The sequence below is a fragment of the Saccopteryx leptura genome, chromosome 5, assembly GCF_036850995.1.
Source record: "Saccopteryx leptura isolate mSacLep1 chromosome 5, mSacLep1_pri_phased_curated, whole genome shotgun sequence".
NCBI lineage: Eukaryota > Metazoa > Chordata > Mammalia > Chiroptera > Emballonuridae > Saccopteryx > Saccopteryx leptura.
In genome coordinates this window covers 121586353-121606517 of record NC_089507.1, presented here as the reverse complement: position 1 = coordinate 121606517, position 20165 = coordinate 121586353, and the positions used below count along the sequence as shown (strand labels likewise).

Below are 20165 nucleotides of genomic sequence, written 5' to 3'. Positions count from 1 at the left end.
TGAATCTCAGACACAATAGAAGATTGTGGCACCGGCTCCATGCGCCTGGCGCGCATGTGCTGTGATCACCTCGTCTGTAATCCGCTTCTGTCGGGCTCAGCTTTTTGCTTCAGCTCGTTCTTCTTTATTATTATGGAAAATATTTCCCAACACCTTATAAATTGAGGTCACTCAAAGGAGGACGCAAAGGAACTAGAAAGAATTAGGGGCTCAAGGAAAAAATTGCTTTAGGGTCTACTTGTTTTCATACATCACTTGAAATTGAAGCTTACTTCCTAGTAACTATTCTTGGAGAAATGTTTTGTTTCCAGTGTTTCTACATTGTACTGGGGGGGGGGGGGGGGGGGGACATGCCCTTACTCAAATGCTGAATTGCTGAACTGTTTAGCCTTGGGCCAACACCGGTTTCTTTTCATTCTCCCAAAACACTAATTAGAAAGTCAAGAAAAAGTTGGCAAGCACTTGATAGCTACCGGTTATTTCTCTTATCACCTTTGATATCTTGGATGTGCTGAACTGAGCCAGTGCTCTAACCCCAAGAAAACTTGAGGCAATTTCTTCACGGAAAAACAAATATGATTCTAATGGTTCAGTTAAAAATTGAAAATGCTACCTGATAGTGGGGATTCGGGGGAGAGCCCCAGGAGAAGCAGTCACCATATTGATCTGGTCTCTCCCGCAGGTGGCTCCAGTAATTAAAGCCAGAATGATGGAATACGGGACCACCATGGTCAGCTACCAGCCCTTGGGAGACAAGGTCAATTTCTTCCGCATGGTCATTTCAAATCCCGCAGCAACTCACCAAGACATTGACTTCCTGATTGAAGAAATAGAACGCCTTGGACAAGATTTATAATAAACTAGCTCACTAAGCTGTCTCAATTCTCTAGGTAGACAATATAAGTTGTCACAACCTGTGTGATTGTATTTGTAGTTTGTTCCAAAGTAAACCTATTTCTATATTGTGGTGTCAAAGTAGAGTACAGTTTAAAATTTAAAAACAAAACAAAACATTGCTCCTTTTAAAAATCCTTTAAGTTTAGAATACCTCTAATAATTAGTGACAAAAGGCTGTGTTCTAATCAATAAGGAAAAGCTTAAAATTGTTATAAATACTTCCTTTACTTTTAATATAGTGTGCAAATCCAATTTTATTTTCATGTTGGAGTAGTAGGATTGAATAGTGCCAAATTGCCCCTGAATCATAAAAGTTTATCTGGGGTGCAGCGGAAAGGAGAAAGTAAATATAAAATGTATGTTGACAATAAAAACTCCTGTCTTTTTCATAGTATTAGAAAAAAAATTTCTAATTTACCTATAGCAGCATTTCAAATGTATTTAAATACATATAATTTTACAAAAGGAAAAAATATATATTAAAAAAGAAATCCTATTTTGTAACATATAGATTTTTATTTTATATGGGGCAGATATAAAAAATTAAGCCGAATTTTTTTTATCTCTCTTTCTTTTAATGGAGGCACAACAAAACACTTAGCAATGTTATTTTGAAACATAGACCCACAAAATTCTTTCAAAGGTAGGATGCCTTCTTTCTATTCATTGTTATGGCTTATCACATCTCTAAAGTCAGTATTATAAAACTAATACAAAAGAATACTGCAAGTCCCTTAATATAATTGATGAGATCAACAATAAGACTCTCTTCCCATTTAAAACTGTTTTCCACCCAGGTGACCCTTTGCAGACCCACTCAGTGGGCATGACCAGCCCAGCTTCATTGTGGGCCAAATTAGGGTAATTGTCTCTAATCGACTTTTCAGTTCAGCCTGTTCTGAACAGAAGGTGGATGCTGGTTCTTGAGGCATCTTCCCAAATAATATTCTTTTATTAGGTCATTTGGGTTAATTAAGGAAAAATACAAATAAAATCTAATCAGCCTGAGCAAAGGGAGGCGAAGCACACTCCAGGACATGGTGAGCCCAGAAAATTAAAGTCAGCCTCAGGAGAAGAGATCTCTGTGTGAGACTAATGGCAGCACCCCAGACGCCATACTGCCACTGTCCAGGGAGGAGTCGTTTACCACCTGGGTAACTGCTTAGTCCCATTCCCTCCCATTTGTACCCACAGAAGTCTCCCCTGCTAGGTTCCCCATCACTGGGGTCCCAAACAATTAATTTCTACTCCATGGGTGGTTATTTTTTTCTCTCATGAAAACAGGTCCTCACCCAAGATTTTGAGACAGCATCTTAAAACCTTTTCTCTGTCTCCCATCAAGGTCCAAAGTGACCAGAGTATATGCAGAGATAATAAGATCCTTAGAATTCAAAATAATATTTTAAAAGCATCCTCTGCCCCTGTGAACCTGATGGAGAGGCATGAGCTAAAAAGAGTCCTCACAGGTATTTATGGGGCCGCCAATTCCCAGAGGCCGAGTGCTCGCAGAGGGGACTGCAGGCTCATCTATGACACTGCAGACACAAATTTAGAAACATTTCTCCCTTCTCTAAAGACCAGAAATTGTTTTCACAAATAGGCTGTTTTCCCAACCCCTTGTTCCAAGTCCTTCCCCAAGTTTGCTGGGAGCCTTGCTCACCGAATGCGGTAAAACCCTTACCAAGCAGAGCCCAGGGAAGGGGGCAAAGGAGAGCCTCCTAGGTCTCAGCGGTTCCATAAATCTGTAAAGCAGATCTGTAATCCCCTCAGGAGGGAAGGACTGACAGAGGGAGATTGTTTTGAACGTTAGCCAAAATGCCCAGTGCCAGAGGCTTATATGTGGGACCATTCTTTACAGACTTGAGAAAAGTTTGGTTGTAGCTTTAGTCAGAATTGGCATGGCCCTTTTTACTTATACTGCAATATTGTGTTTATTATTTTTCAATACTTGAAAAAAAGTGTGGTGTGTGTTCCTCTGAGATGTATAAATGGCGTTGACTTCATGTCCCATCACCAGGCTGTGAGGAAGGAAAATGACATCAGCTATGTGTGTGACTGTATCGCCTTGACTATGCTGATAGTACCGTCTCGTCACCTCAGATTGTGGTTGTGCACTTTAGCTCGAGCTGTACAGTGTTGTCAATCAACATGTGTTGCTGTAAAAGCTTGTACAGTACATTATTGATATGTCTTTCTCTGTGTGGTAGTTATGTTGAAATTCTGAGAACTACATTCGCATCCATTCCTGTACTCTCCTTCTCCCGCGCTGCTACACTGCACCCCCTCCCACGTCCGCTCGTACACAGCACATGCCCTCGGCTGAGCTCCTGCTGAGAAATCTCCTTTGAGAACTGTGCAATTTCAAAACACACAAGATGAACGCTACTGCAGCTCTGAGGACAGAAGAGACCAATTATGGAATGTCACAACTACCAGAATTGCAGGGACCGTCCCTGCCAGGCTGTGGGGTAGGTATTGTTCCTCGGAATGTGGACAAAGGAAGCACAGGTGTAAATACAGAGCGGGACAAGGAGTCCAGGACCCCAACAGTGGAGATCATTTTGCACGTGCTGTCCTGTTTTCAAATGCTAAGTACAAACACTGTATATTTATTAGTTATGTGTGCCAAAATACTGTTCCCAGTTGATGTTTTTGAAAGACATCACCATCTCCCTGACATTGTTCAATTACTAAAGACACAAAAAGATTAAAAAAATATAAATATGTGGCAGTCTGTTCTTACCAAATATAAACTTGTGTATATGATCAAGGTATTTTATCTGTGTTGTCTCTCTAAACCCAAATAAATGTGTAAATGTGGCCACATCTCAGGCTTCGGAGAGTTATTTCGGACCTTGCCACATTGTGGAGCTAACTGTTCATGAATTGCCTGAATCAAAGGCTCTGCACTTGTCAGAGAGCTCAGTGCCTTCGGGTCTTTGTTGGGAAAAGAGCTCTTACTGCTGTGGCCGCCCTTCTGCAGGCTTGGATGGATCCTGCATAGCACTCTGGTGTCTCTCAATCAGAGCCAATTCTTTTTATTTTTTTTAAGATTTTATTTATTCATTTTAGAAAGGGGAGAGAGAGAGAAGGGGGAGGAGCAGGAAGTATCAACTCCCATATGTGCCTTGACCAGACAAGCCCGGGATTTGAACCAGTGACCTCAATGTTCCAGGTCAACATTTTATCCACTGTGCCACCAGAGGTTAGGCCAGAGCCAATCCTTTTTAAAAATATTATTATTAAAAATTCTGTGTACATACACAAAGTGGAGAAAACAGTATAATGAATTCCCATGAAAGCCTCACCTGGCTTCAACATTGGCTGATTCTGAGCCTGAATTTCATTTCATCTATTCCCCCATCTCAAAGCCTCTCCAACACCAATTATTTTTTTTATTTTTTTACAGACACAGAGAGAGAGTCAGAGAGAGGGATAGATAGGGACAGACAGACAGGAATGAAGAGGGATGAGAAGCATCAATCATTAGTTTTTCATTGCGACACCTTAGTTGTTCATTGATTGCTTTCTCATATGTGCCTTGACCATGGGCCTTCAGCAAACCCAAGTAACCCCTTGCTTGAGCCAGCGACCTTGGGTCCAAGCTGGTAAGCTTTTGTTCAAACCAGATGAGCCCGTACTCAAGCTGGCGACCTCAGGGTCTCGAACCTGGGTCCTCTACATCCTAGTCTAATGCTCTATCCACTGCGCCACTGCCTGGTCAGGCAACACCAATTATTTTTATATGAATCTGCAAAAGAGAAGAATTCCCCCCAAAAGGCCTCAATACCACTATCAGAATTAAAATTATAATAGTAATATTGCCATAATATCATCAAAAATTCAGTCAGTGTTCTCATTTCCCTGATTCTCAATTCTACAGCAAAGCCTTGGGCTCAGGAAACTCCGTGATGCCCCACGTTCCTTTCAGAGCAGCTGGGACCTAGGCAGGTCAGGCACACAATACAGCTCTGTGTACACTGGCTATTGATATGTGAGCAAGTTAAAAAGTAGAATGTGCCCTGGCCAGTTGGCTCAGTGGTAGAGCGTCAGCCTGGCGTGCAGGAGTCCCGGGTTCGATTCCCGGCCAGGGCACACAGGAGAAGCACCCATCTGCTTCTCCACCCCTCTCTCTCTCCTTCCTCTCTGTCTCTCTTTTCCCTTCCCGCAGCCAAGGCTCCACTGGAGCAAAGTTTGCCTGGGTGCTGGGGATGGCTCTGCGGCCTCTGCCTCAGGCGCTAGAATGGCTCTGGTTGCAACAGAGCAACGCCCCAGATGGGCAGAGCATCGCCCCCTGGTGCGCATGCCAGGTAGATCCTGGTCGGGCGCATGCGGGAGTCTGTCTGACTGCCTCCTCGTTTCCAGCCTCGGAAAAATACCAAAAAAAAAAAAAAAAAAAAAAGTAGAATGTCATTGGGACGTAATTGGTGGAGCATTTCCGATATGCACACAGGGAACTTCCATGGCCAAATAAATATAAATTAGGTTTAGTATGTGTTCTGAGTGCTTACAAGTGCTACCATGTCTTGGTAAGGAAGTACCCGGAAAGACTGGGTTTTTGGCAGCCTGGAAACCCAGTCTCCTGCTGGGAGAGGTAGAAGCCATGTGCCCACATTTTCATTCTTCCAACGCAGCCACTCCTGGATCAGCTGCTGGAGTCATACTGCCTGGTCTCAGGTGCCAGTTCTGCTGTTTATTTGCTCTGTGACCTTCAGCAACTCACTTAAGCTCTCTGAACCTCAGTTAACTAATCTGTTAAATGAGGACAAAAATAGCACTTACCTCAGAAGGGTGAGAGCGAAGATTGAAATGAAAAGAAAACCCAATGCCAGCAGCATAGTGAATGCTCACTACATGTTAATTGTAGTTTTATTCTGTGCTGCTGCCTATAAGAAGCAGGCTTCAGATGCAAGCGCTGCACCCCACTTCATGCACCTACAGAAGATTGTGCTGAACACATAAAGCCTGGGACAGCAGCATTTCCCTGTAAAAAGCAACCCTGGGAATTATCCCTGAGGATAGCAGGCTGTGGCCTGGGCAGCCTCACTCACAGCCTCGCCCTTCACTTTAGTAGGGAATGGGTGGAGACTCAGAGGGCTGGGCAGGATACCTACTGAAAGGAAGTGCAGGAGGAAGAAAGCTACTGCTGTTTGGGTGAATTCTGTAGTACTTGTTCTGAACCCCTGCCCCAGGGCACACCGTTGCCTCAGACAGGCAGCCATCAGAGTTAGAACAAAACAATCTAGTGACATAGCTTTGGCTTCATTGGAATTGCTCATATGGTCCCTTACCTGAGGCTCACAGCTTCCATTTATATAGTGAGACTGAATCATAGGGGGCACACCACAAGAAGTAGGAGTGACTGGGTCTCCCCCAAGTCATGAAAGAGTTTCTAATACCTAAAATAACAAGTAGCAAAGAAACTCTGAAGTCTCTAAAATGAATGTCATCCCTTCCCAGCACCAGCTGCCATTAGTACTGGCCCTGCAGCCATGCCTGGGACACACAAACAGACCACACAGCCAGGTGGCTGCACGGATACTTCTCAGAACCCAGCTTCCCACTCTTGGAAAACAATGTCTGTGGTCTCTATTCAAGTGTCATGTTACAGTAATATAATGTTATAGTAATTACATATAGAAAAATATAGAAGATATATAGAAATAAATTAGGATATAATATTAAGAGCCATGAAGGCAAGTGAATAAGGCTATGCCCTCTGGGTGGGAGCTAATCTGGTGTGTAGAGATGTGACAGGCAAGACCATGCCCTCTGCATAGAGCCCAGTCAGTGTGTGTGTGAAATTATATATGGATAAAAAGAGCTCTCTCTGTGAGGAACACCCTAAAAGAGGCTTGATGTGATAATACCATAGATTACCATCTGTTAGAAGGCATATGTCAGAAAGGGTACTAAAGCAGAGGGGCCCCAGCTGCAGTTAGTCATCCAGACTCCAATGTTGAATGTGGACTGTCTCCACTCTGCTCTGACCAGGACAGCCAAGAGGAGCATGCCGACGGAGCCCAATTACTATACCCAGGCACACCATAGGATCTGTAAGTAATAAACTGCCTGTGTGATTCTTGCAACTAACTTGTATTTTGATTGCACCTATCCTCCAGTGGTGATTGGTCTCAGTACCAATAAGTAGAATCCTCATAGCTGCCTCAAGAGTACTCTTAAAGAGGCTTCCAGCCCTGCTCTTAAGCAGGAGTGTCCCACTGTATGGGGAAGTTGAATCAGGGACACTTGAATGATGTAGAACTCAGGCTCTACTGGGACATGTCAGAACTGAGGCTTCTAGCTAAGGAAAACTAATTAAAAGTCTTAGGTTTCATTTCTTTAACACTGCCAGCATGAGTTTTGTTTCAGGACTTGTGGCAGGTGACCAACCACAAAGGAATGTCCGATGTCACAATTCCAAGCAGTCACGGACGGTTGAAACTGCTGATGGTTGATAATGCACCAACATCCGTAATTAGTGGAAAGCACCCCTGCGCCCAGCAACAGTGGCAGCCAATCAGCACATGCCCCGCCACCCTTCCTACTTCCCTAACCTAACCCTTAAAACGTGGCCTAAGACTGTAGCCGGGGCTGCTCTCATTTTTCGAGACAGCCCGGCAGGTTTTCTTTCTAATAAAACCTGATTCTCTAGACCTTTCGGTTGCCAGTCTTCTTTTCAGTCTACCAAAAAGCTTATTACAGTTAGCAAGAAAAGAACTTTCAAGATAAAAAGAATTTTTATTTAAACATGGTCACTTTGTAAATTCCAAGAAGCTTCAATGATAAAAACTGGTGAAAAGGAGAGCGCCAAAGAATTTCTTTAAATTCAGATTTTAGTCAAAAGGAAATCTTGCTGCTAAATCTTTCACCTTCTCTTTATTTCCTTATATGTCTGTTTTGGGACTGTGGAGCTTAAGAGAGTGAAGAATGGGAATTTTCTTTAGTATTAATTCTCTTGAATCATTGCATATGTTCCCTCTGTACCATGGGGACTTTCTAGAGGGAGAAACCACTGTGTGTCCACAGGAGGCTGAGCCTAGGCTAGTTTATGCTCATGGAAGAGCATATGGTTCCAATTCTTACCTAGAAATCAAAAGGTAAAGAAAGAATTTCCTTTTTTTAAAAGTGGCAAAAACATGGCCCTGGCCAGTTTGCCCAATGGATAGAACATCGGCCCAGACTATCAACATCCTGGGTTTGATTCCTGGTCAGAACCAGTTGCTTCTCTTCCTTTACTTCTTCCTCTTCTCTTCCTCTTCTCCTCCTCCAGCCAGTGGCTCAATTGGTTCCAGCGTCAGCCCCAGATGGGTGCTGCAAGGTGAATCCCAGCTGGGGTGCATGCAAGAGTCTGTCTCACTATCTCCCCTCTTCTCACTTTAGATAGATAGATAGATAGATAGATAGATAGATAGATAGATAGATAGATAGATAGATAGATAGATAGATAGATGATAGATAGAGTGAGTGGCAAAAACAAAGCATCTGCTCACTTCACTTTTTAGAAAAGGTGGATGGAATTTCAGGTAAAAGATCTATCGAGAATTAACTATCTATAGTTAGCCCTGGGTGGGAAGTTAAATCCTGACATTGAGTGATTCTCTCTGCTCCTGCCATAACGAGCTATAATAATGTACTATAAGAGTTAATTTAGCCTAGGAATAAATTCAATGCATGAAGGACCCCAACCCAGTGACACCATTAATCTAACACTTACAATGATATTCAGGAAGAGGCAATGAGGGGATCGAGCGAGGGAGAAACAGTCAAAGGCTGGGCCTGATTCTTTTCCCTAATACCTGCCTTCAATCTGAAGCAGCTATTGTGAAATTCCAGAAACCCTTCAGCAATTTCTGGAATAATGATAACATTCCTTACTCAATAATACATTGTCTCATCTCTTTATCAGTTCTGAATGTTTCTTTCTCTTCTGCAAAATTGGGTTACTGGTACCGATTGCAGAGGAAAAGCCTTTAAGGCCCGGGGCAATAGCAAGCTGCCCCAGCTCTGTTCTGGGACTGCCCTGCCTTCCTGGGACAGGAGTCACCTCCTGACGGACAGGTGCTGTGCTGGGGCGTCAACCAGAACATGCACTCACTAGGAATGTGATTGCTAGCCTGGGTAGCTTTCCATATAAACTAAAAGGGCTTTGTTTTTTGGTTTGTTCGCTTAAACAAAACATCAACTGAGACCATACACTTCCAGAGAGGAGCGGGCTTGAGCACCCCGGGAGCAGGTTTTATTCCAGTAAACTCATTCACAAAGCCTTTATTAGATTCTATTAAGACTGCGCCCCACAAGGGACAGACTAGATAATCACCTATTAGCTGGTGAGTAGCGACCACCTGAGACAGAGGACCCCAGGTTGACAAACGCCAGTGCCACTGCCTTTGTGGCAAAGAGATGATTTGTGTGGGGCCATGGAAGGCCTAGTACACAAGGCACAGGATCAACAAGGCTGCGAAGGGACACCCATACCACGAGTGCGGCACTGAGGAGGAATGCCACCCTGCCTCGGCACGTCCGGCACAGGCTGGAGGCAGCTGCTCTGCCCTCCTCCCCAGGTCTGTCACCAGAGCCAAGGACCCGACCCGCTGAGAGCACTTCCAGGTTCCGTTAGACACTGGAGCCATATCAGCTCAGTCTCCTTGTGCCCAATCAAGGGTTTCTCCAGGAAAAAAGAGATGGGAGAAATGAAAAAGATTTTAGTCATTCATTTTTGAGGTTAAATAACATTAAATAACAACAGTTTGCTTCAGAAATGAGGGGTGACCACAGGACTCCCTAAAATACATATATAACTTCTGTGTTGAAGAGTATATAACATAACCAACCAACTATGTAATATCTAAAAGTCTAAACCTAGAGATGTTTTCTCTGAACATATGTACCCTGATTTATCAATGTCACCCCATTAAAATTAATTTTTTAAAAAGTCTAAACTTCCTAAGCCCATAGCTCCCTTCCATTCACCCGCCACTTGCCTCCCAGGAGCTGTGGCCTCCCCACCGAAGGGAGCTGGTCAGCGACACCTTAGCTGCTGGCAGACAAAGCTGAAAGATCAGAGTCTCCGGAGTCAAGTGTGGCAGGAAAGGCAGAGAGGTAATCAATACGAGACCTTGTCAGAATCGCCAGAGGATGCCTCCGCGGGAGGTCAGAGAAGGCTGGATCCTGAAGGATACTTTCCAAAGTCACAGTGAAAACTTCAGGCATACTGTTTGCGAACACACGAAAAAATCAAAGCTGAGATAGTCACTGTTCTGGAAGCATCTATAAGGAAGAGCGGGGCCAGAGCAGAGCCCGCGCCCTACCGCGCTGCGATGGCAGGAAGACTGGTCCTACAGGTCCACTCAAAGAGAAGTTCCCGCAGACAATTCTGGTTCTCCAGAAATCACCCTTTTTTTTTTTTTTTTTACCAACAGATGACGTCAGAACAAATGCGGTTTTAGATGTAGCCATGGGCTCAGTAATCCTTCGGTGCCAGGAACTTGAGAAATGTCCAGCCTCGTTTAATAGAGGAAAAGAAAACCTTACCAATTCACTGTGCTCCAAGGAAGAAAAAAATCTAATGAAATAGATTTCAGGTGACAGAATCTGTTAGGTTTGGACGCAATGAAATGTTTAAGCACATGACCTACGCCCTGGGTTCCTCTCCCACAGCACATATTAAAATCATCCACTCCCACTCCAAGAACCACACTCAACCATACCCAGTGGTCACTGAGTTCTGCCCATAGCAGAGGAAACCGCACATGTGAGCACCTGTGAGGACAGGAGCACGACTCGCAAAGACACCTCTCAAATGCTTGGTTTTTGTTGGGCTCTCCAACTAGAGTCAGAGCCATGCCTGTGCGGGTCACCGCGTCCTCTCCAGGATCAGGAAGAATCACAGCTCGCTGCCAGGCCCACCAGAGGAGCAACGGACAAGGAGACCGGGCCCTGGCAGAGCTGGAAGGAGAAGTCAGACCAGGCCCTGCAGGGCCTTGAAGGGCACATCGAGGACTTGTGTCTATGTCCTAAAAGAAAGAAGAGAAAGCTGGTAGATTTGCATTTGAAAAGAGAACTGTTTAAAATAGGAAGCAATGTAGAGGGTCCGGGGAAGCTGTCCTGGCTGGGAGGCCATTACAATACGCAGAGCGGCGCGGCAGAACCCCGGCAGCGGTGACTGCAGATGGGATGCCACAGGCCCTCTGTGCCCCGCCGAGCCTTCGACCTCCACCGAACGTTTCTGCTCTAATCCTCTCCCTGCTCTCCCAATTCTTCAACCTCTGGCCTGTACGTGTAAGCACCACCAACGCTTCCTTTATCAATTACAGGAAAGACTAAAGAAGATGAAGGAAAAATAATATAAATTTTTTAATGGAAAAGAACTTTCTAATTCAAGTTATAGTATGAGATGTGGATTGATCATTTATATTTCCTGTTCTATTTTAACCAAATTCTATTGAAAGGAGAAGAAAAAAAAAGGAATTAATTCACAATTGTCTTAACAGGAGAAGGGTATCATGAATGGGCCAGAATTCAAATATATTATAAAAAAAAAAAAAAAGGAGCAGCGAGCAGAGAGACTAAACTGCAGAGAAAGCAACAGCCCCAACTGGCTTGGGAAAAGCCACGACAGACTGGAGGGCCAGTCTTTCTAGCAGGATCTGCAAAATCTAAACGCCACCTTGGCAGGTCCGTAGTACATGCTGACTGAAGCAAGAACTAAAACCTCATTTTTCCCGGGACTGTGAATCTGAGAGAGATACCACAGCTTTACATTGGGAAAACAGTATTACTGTATATGAAATAAAACTCAAGCATTCGAGATGTTCCTGAAACCTTATAATTATCATTAATAACTTGAGACTTGCATCATTTTAAAGTATATTTAAGTCTCACCCCCCATGCAGAAAATGCTATGACAGCTCGCTAAAATCTTATAAGGAAATTTCAAATAGCCTCATTAGCTTTTTTCAGAATATAACATTTTAAGAAAAGCACCATCTTTTTCCTATAGAAAGTTCTCACCAAGACTTTTAAAATATCAACTATAATTTAGTTAATCCCTGTAGCCTTTCACATAGCTACCAATACTTCATACAAAAATGCTGTGATTAGAAGACATGGCTACATTTAGTCAGAAATTAAAGAGGGGAGGCTCTGGGCCCTGGCTGGTTGGCTCAGTGGTAAAGCGTCAGCCCAGTGTGTGGAAGTCCCAGGTTCAATCCCCAGTCAGGGCACATAGGAGAAGCGCCTATCTGCTTCTCCACCCCTCCCCCTCTCCTTCCTCTCTGTCTCTCTCTTCCCCTCCCACAGCCAAAGCTCCATTGGAGCAAAGTTGGCCAGGGTGCTGAGGATGGCTCCATGGCCTCTGCCTCAGGTGCTAGAGTGGCTTTGGTTGCAACCAAGAAATGATCCAGATGGGCAGAGCATTGCCTCCTAGTGGGCATGCCTGGTAGATCCCAGTTGGGCACATGTGGGAGTCTCTCTGCCTCCCTGCTTCTCACTTCAGAAAAAAAAAAAAAAAGAGGGAAGACTCTGGCCAGAGGGACAGTGGATAGAGTGTCATTCTGGAGCACTGAGATCGCTGCTCCATCCCAAGGTTGCCAGTTTGATGCCAAGGGCACCAGTTCAAGCCTCAGGGCACTTATGAAAAGCAATCAATGAGTACACCACTCACTAAAGTGGAACAAGTTGATGCTTTCTCTCTCTCTCTCTCTCTCTCTCTCTCTCTCTCTCTCTTCATTCTCCCCCCTACACTTCCTCTCTCTCTCATAAATAAATAAAGAGGAAGGATAAACTATATGGACAAAGTTGGACTTAAATCACTCAGCCCATCCCAGTGAACTTAGTTACCCAAGTGATCAGTGTAACATAAAGTGAAAAACTACGGAACACTTGGACTGCACCTAAAACCAGTAGAAAGTTCAGGGAGATGGATGAACCCAACACTGAACTGGACGCCTAAATATCTGAATGTTCCTTCCCAATACGTTTCACCCTTTATCCTTTCTTCCACCCCATAATCAGCTTATAAAAATTCCACATCCACATACAGTAGTCCCAATAGTTCTCCACACACTCACCCTTTAATGTGAGATGAAGTCACTTGAGTTTGACTTTTCCATCAGCATCTTTATGGCTCATGTCTGGCACTTATTTGATACTTAGAAACCAATACTAGTATTATTATCTCAGGGAGTATGTCCTGGAATCTACTGTTGTACTGTCACCTCCATAATTACAATCTGTTAAAATGGTAGTGCCAGGAAGTAGCAGTATCCTCCTCAAAGAATTCATATTGTTTTCCCCCATTTTGCATGTGCCTTTTCATTCAGATGGCATCCACATTAGCATTGTCCTCCCTTGAATGTTCACTTAAAAAGAATGGACTCAGTTGGGTGTTTCAGAGCTCATTCTGAGGAAAACTACGTTTTCTGGATCCTCATTTTTATTTTCTTCTGCTCTTTTTATACTGTAGGACACAAGGAACAAACTGACATTTTTGTTTTCCAATTGTGTAGTCTTCTGTCAATAACCAGCAGCTCTGGTGATCTCTGGCATCATCATGAAGTTCTCACTTGTGCACTCTTTCACCTTGATTTCTAGGGACATGCAGAAAATAATGATTTGATATTCTTGCCATTTTCTCATCTTCCATTCCTAGTTCTCTATCGTGGTTCTTGGAAAGCAAATCTTTTCTTCTGCCATTTATCTATTCTTCATATATAATTAGACCCTTCAATTTCCTTTCATAAGCAGAGTGGAACTGAGTAGAGTTAAATCAAGAGAGATAGTATTCTGATACTATTTATATAGCCACATGGTCATCATGTGGCTGACCATGATGAATACTATCAGTGAGGCTGGCAAATAATAATTAACAGATTTTTTTGTTTGGTTTTTAGTTTTGTTTGGTTTTTGTATTTTTCTGAAGTGAGAAGCAGGGAGGTAGAGAGACAGACTCCCACATGCACCTAACCTGGGATCCACCAGCATGCCCACTACACGGCAATGCTCTGCCCATCTGGGGCGTTGCTCTATTGCAACTGGAGCCATTCTAGTCCCTGAGACAGAAGCCATAGAGCCATACTCGGTGCCCAAGCCAACTTTGTTCCAATGGAGCTTTGACTGTGGGAGAAGAAGAGAGAGACAGAGAGAAAAGAGAGGGGGAGGGTAAAGAAGCAGATGGGTGCTTCTCCTGCGTGCCCTGGCCAGGAATCAAACCTGGGACTTACACACGCCAGGCCAATGCTCTACCACTGAGCCAACCAGCCAGGGCCAAATTAATAGTTCTTTTAAAAAGTAAAATGGTATGAGGCCCTGGTCAGGTAGCTCAGTTGGTTAGAGCATTTTTCCAATACACCAAAGTTGTAGGTTCAATCTCCAGTCAAGGGACATACAAGAATTAACCAATGAATGCATAAATAAGTGGAACAAGCAAATAAATGTTTATCTCTTTCTCTCTCTCAAATCAATAATTTTTTTAAAAAATTAAGTAAAATGGTCTGTAATCTCTAAATGCTATATGTGACGCATTTTATTACTCCCCAGGGTTCAAGTTTGCAGTTGGCTAACCCATTGCTTCTGTGAAATTCTACTATAAAAACTCCTAACAGTAACTTACAATTAGGAAAAATGTGTACACACACACACAGGGTTGGGGGTTGAGAGAGAGAGAAAATGAATGAGTGAATAAATGAATGAATGTGTGAATGAGTAAATGAATGAATATATTGGGCTCTATATTCTTTCTCTTTCCATTTCTCTCTTCCCCTACCCCCGACACACAAAATTATGGCAACAAATAGTAAGAACAGGGGAGGAGTCAAGAGACTACAAACCAGAATGGGCTCCCCAGGGATAGAGGAGCCGGCTACATGTGTCTCCATGTGGCACAAAACCCCACTGCGGGGCTCAGGATGCTGAGGAGGAAGGGTTGCTGGCCACTTCTCAACTGGTTGCTTCCTTTTTGTCTTTCTTTTTAATCTTTAAGTACAGAGCCTAAATTCAAGAAGCCATTCTTCATTCATTTAGAATATGGTGATGGTAAAATGACTTCAAATATTTTGTTGACAATTTAAAACCTGGGAATATTTTGTCTTCATTTTACCTTTTACAGTCCTTCCAAACACTATTTCATTTTTAAGGTCATTTTTCTTTTCCAGAATAATAAAATATGTGGAAAATCCAACCAACACAGAAAGGTAAAAAAAAAATTTTTAAAAAAGGAAGAAGCTAAAAGCTTCTTTTTTTAAATAACAAAAGTATTATTTTATTTTGTTTTCCAAAATACATATTTATCATAAAATGTCAATGCTCTGCAGCCAAAGACCACAAGGAACACTATTACACTTGAACAAATTTATATTTGTTGACTCATTGCAATGAGAAAGAACACCCATTATTGGGGACTTTGGAGAATTTCCAGAAGATATTTGTAGGTTTTAGGTGATTTGGAAGAGGGCTCAAAGCAGCATGGTTACTGTGAAGAAAGAAGTGTAATTTTATGATCAATTACCTTAATTTTTTTATTTAAATTTTTAATTTATTGTGTTGACATTTTACAAACCCTAGAGAGAACCTCTGTGAGGAGATTTAGCCATATCACACGGGTGCTTTTTTATATATCTGCAAATGCATAGATATGTTGACATATAGATGTGTATATATCTAGAATAAAAGTTGTATGAATACCTATAATGAAACAAAGTTGAGGTGTATGGGTGTATTTCTGTATTTATGTGTATTATTGAACATAGAAGAAAATATATATAGGACAAAATTTGAGAAGTGCTTGGATAGGGGAAGCTATATATCTAGGTATATATGTGTTTGTGTGAATGTGTGTGTGTATACATGTATAACTGATAATATATGTAATTCTTTTACACACTTCTCCCTTGTCCCTAGCACCATAATTCCTCTCAGAATGGCAATTTTATTTGTATAAGAAAATTCTTTGGGATAGGAGGTAAAACACTAAAGACATGGATATTTGCAGCAAAGTAACGCAAGAGATGAATTTCAAAAAGCATTATTCTCTCTGTTATGGCTGACAATTATTGTACATCTACTATACATCAGGTGTGGGTTTAGCATAACTAAACAATCCCACAGAAGTACATGAACAAAATTTGCTTCTACCATGGGGTGGGAGGGAGGGAGGTCTTGGGGGAGGAAGTGGTAGCAAAGGATGGGGAGAGGGAGGCTGCCCACGGAGTACTAAATGAGGTGCAAAGACAGTAGGGCAGCCCAGCAGCCCATCTTTCTATGTCCACATTTCTTTTTTTTTTTTCTATGCCCTCTCCCCTTGAGCAAAACCAAATTCTGCAAATTCTGCTCATTTTTTTCAGGCACAGAAACTTAGTGAATCTTTTCCTTGACTTTTGTCAATGTACTTTTTGAAAGGAAGGAGGGAAATTTTTGTTTTTGTTTTCATTTTTGTTTTGATTGTTGGTTTTCCTTTGACCATAAAGATTTAGTTTCGCCTGACCTGTGGTGGCGCAGTGGATAAAGCGTCGACCTGGAAATGCTGAGGTTGCCGGTTCAAAACCCTGGACTTGCCTGGTCAAGGCACATATGGGAGTTGATGCTTCCAGCTCCTCCCCCCCTTCTCTCTCTCTGTCTCTCCTCTCTGTCTCTCCCTCTCCTCTCTAAAATGAATAAAAAAAATAAAAATAAAAATAAAAGATTTAGTTTCTAGCGAAGTAAATTTATTGACAGTTTCTTTATGGATTCTGGTTTTATGCCTCCTTATAAAGGCCTTCTACACCATTGATTATAAAAACAATTTTTGCATATTTTCTTTTAGCACCTCTGTGATTTTATATCCTTTTTTTTTTTTAATGAGAGGAAGGGAGATAATGAGACACACTTCTGCATGCACCCCAACCAGGATCCACCTCCATCTGGGGCCAACACTGGAAACAATCAAGCCACTGCATCGGCTCAATAGCTTCACTGAACTCACACAGCTATCACTTCTTAGTTTTTGCTTTTTTTAACCCACTCTTCTTTCATATTCTTCCTTAAAAACAATGTCCTTGGCTTCAGTTCCTTCCTCTCACCCATTCTCTATTATCTCAATCTTCTGATCCTTCTTCCTGTTATTTATATGTTTCTTTTTTAATTTAGAAATTATATTTAATAGGGTGACATTGAACAATTTGAGGACAAGGTTTCAGGTGAACATCTCTACAGCATTTGAACTGTTGATTGCGTTGTGTGCCCATCACCCAAAGTCAAATCATTTTCTGTCACCATATATCTGTCCCTCTTTACTCCCTTACCTCCCACCCACCTCCCCCTGGTAACCACTTCACTTTTATCTATATACATGAGTCTCAGTTTTATGTCCCACCTATGTGTGAAATCATATAGTTCTCAGCTTTTTCTGAGTTACTTATTTCACTCAGTATAACGTTATCAGTCAAGGTCCATCCATGTTGTCGTAAATGGCAATATGTCGTTTCTTATGGCTGAGTAGTATTCCATTGTATATATGTACCACTTCTTTTTTATCCCTCTATCTAGGGAGATCTTGATTGTTTCCATGTCTTGGCCACTGTGAACAATGCTGTGATGAACATGGGAGAGCATGTGTCTTTGCATACCAGTGTTTTTGAGTTTTGGGGATAGCTACACAATAAAGGGATTGCTGGTAGCTCTATTCTTAACTTTTTGAGGAACCACCATACTTTCTTCCATAATAGCTGTACCAGTTACATTCCCACCAGCAGTGAATGAGGATTCCTTTTTCTCCACAGCCTCTCCAACACTTGTTATTACCTGTCTTGTTGATAATAGCCAATCTAACAGGTGTAGGTGGTATCTCATTGCAATTTCGATTTGCATTTTTGTAATAGTTAGCAAAGATGAGCATCTTTTCACATATCTGTTGGCCATTTGCATGTCCTCTTGGGAGAAGTGTCTGTTTAGGTCCTCTTCCCATTTTTATATTGGATTGTTTGCTTGTTTGTTTCTGAGCTTTGTGAGTTCTTTATGTATTTTAGATATTAACCCTATGTCAGAGCTGTTATTTGTGGATATCAACTCCTATTTGGTTGGCTGCCTTTTTGTTTTGTTGTCAGTTTCTTTTACTGTGCAGAAGCCTTTCAGTTTGATATAGTCTCATTCTTTTATTTTTACCTTTACTTCCCTTACCTTTGGGGTAAAATTCATAAAATAACTTTATAGTCAATGTCCATAAATTTAGTACCTATGTTTTCTTCTAGCAATGTATTGTTTCAGATCTTATATTTAGGTATTTGATCCATTTTGAATTAATTTTTTTGTGCACAGGGACAAACTGTAGTCGAGTTTCATTCTTTTGCATGTGGCTTTCCAATTTTCCCAGCACCATTTATTAAAGAGGCTTTCTTTTCTTCATTGTGTGTTTGACTCCTTTGTCAAAAATTATTTGTCCATATATAGGTGGTTTTATTTATGGGCTCTCAATTCTGTTCACTGGTCTGTATGTCTGTTTTTCTGCTGTGCTGTTGTCATTATTGTGGCTCTGTAGTATAATTTGAAGTATGGTAGTGTGATACCTCCCATTCTATTCTTTTTTCTTAAGATTGCTTTGGCTATTCAGAGTCTTTTATGATTCCATACACTTAAAAACATGACATTGGGCCCTGGCCAGATAGCTTGGTTGGTTAAAACATTATCCCAAAATGCGAAGGTTGAGGGTTCAATCCCTGGTCAGAGTACATACAAGAACAAATCAAAGTTTCTGCCTTTCCCCTTCTCTCTCTAAAATCAATAAAGTTTTTTAAAATTAAAAAATAATAATAAATAAATAAATAATGACATTGGGATTTTAATGGGGATTGCATTAAATTTGTATATTATTTTGAGTAATATGGCCATTTTGACTATGTTGATTTTTCTGATACATGAACATGGAATACACATACTCTCATTTTAACTTTTATAGGGTAAACTGTAAAATACATTAAGGATTATCTGTTGGTGTTACAGTTTAAAGCCCATGCACCTAACACTTCAAAAAGCCAAATTTCACATGTCAGAGTTTGGAGTAAAAAAAGGGTTATTCCTCAAATCCATCTTAAGAAAGTACAGAGGGAGTAGGCGGATGTACCAGCATCTACCTCCCAGAACCAAAGTGGATTACAAACTAATTTTATGAACTATCATCTGGAAAAACCAACTTTGGACTAAACTAAAAGGACTCTTCAACCAAGGAACACTGAAGAAGCCACACTGAGACTGGTAGGAAAAGCAGAAACGCGGAGAGGGCTGCCCAGCTCCTCGGAGCGAACGGCAGCAAGGAGAGACTCGCGTGGTGGGAAATGAGTTTAGCAGAGGGGAAAGGATCCTGAGCCCCAGGAACAAAGCCCCAGCCTGCAGCCCCAGAGCCCAGAAGAGGCGTAAGGACAGTATTTAGCTGGAAACAAGTCAGGATACTGTTTGTGAGAGAGTCTGATTTCTCAGACCCAGGATCCTTCTTAAAGGGACCGCGCAGAACATCTCTCTCAAAAACAATCACTTGGGGTTCCTGGGGACGGGGAGAGAGAGGAGAGGACCCCAGTAACAGGAAGAGAGTGTAATCTAGGAGGCATAGGGAGAAACATTTTGGGAGATAGCCACCCTAACCCCTGGGACAAGTCACTCCCCAAAGCTGAAGTGAATATTTCCCCCGGAAACAGCAATACCAGCAAAGGGAAGCAGGAGAGCAGCCAAACAAGCTCCCCCACGGCACTCAGAGCAGAGTCAGATAGAAGGGGGGAACTTTCAGGTCTACAGTAGTGAGTCTTAGGGTCCGAGCTGCAATGCCCCCACCCACGCGGCTGAGGGCGCACTGGAGAGCAGGCGGCAGCGGGAGACAAAAGTGCGGTTCTGCTGGCAGGGGCGGAAGCCGGCTGGCCACCACTGGGCTCAGGTGTGAGCTCAATCTTGCTCAGCTGGGGAGAAGGGGGCGTGAAAAAGCCATCAAGCTCAGCTACCGGCAGCCTGTAATCCAGCCTCTGGGAGAAGGGCGGGAACCCCGGAAAGGGTGGAAACCAGCCCCGGAGCAAGGGCAGAGGAGCATAGCCCTGCCCTGCCCATGCAACCCAGGCTTGCAGTCTGACTTGGTAGCTGCCTCCTCCCGCGGGGGTGGAGCCAAAAACCCAGAAGAGGCGGAGTTCCGCTATAGAGCTGAGCTTGGGCACGCAGCCCTGCCCGGCGGTAGAGCCAAGGCTAGCAGCTGTTCTTTGAGTGGGATCCTCCTGCAAGGGCAGGGCGATAGCTTGGAAACAGGCGGAGACCCGCAGCTG

General features: G+C 42.7%; 1 protein-coding gene across 1 annotated transcript in view; it reads left to right on the top strand.

Moving 5' to 3' along the window:
* The window catches only part of GAD2 (glutamate decarboxylase 2), a 96369-nt gene extending 93796 nt beyond the window's left edge, over window positions 1-2573 (top strand). The window contains exon 16 of the mRNA XM_066385614.1: window positions 683-2573. Coding sequence (XP_066241711.1) covers window positions 683-856 — 174 coding nt within the window. The 3' untranslated portion in view covers window positions 857-2573. The remainder of the gene's footprint in view (window positions 1-682) is intronic.
* Window positions 2574-20165: the final 17592 nt, after the last annotated feature.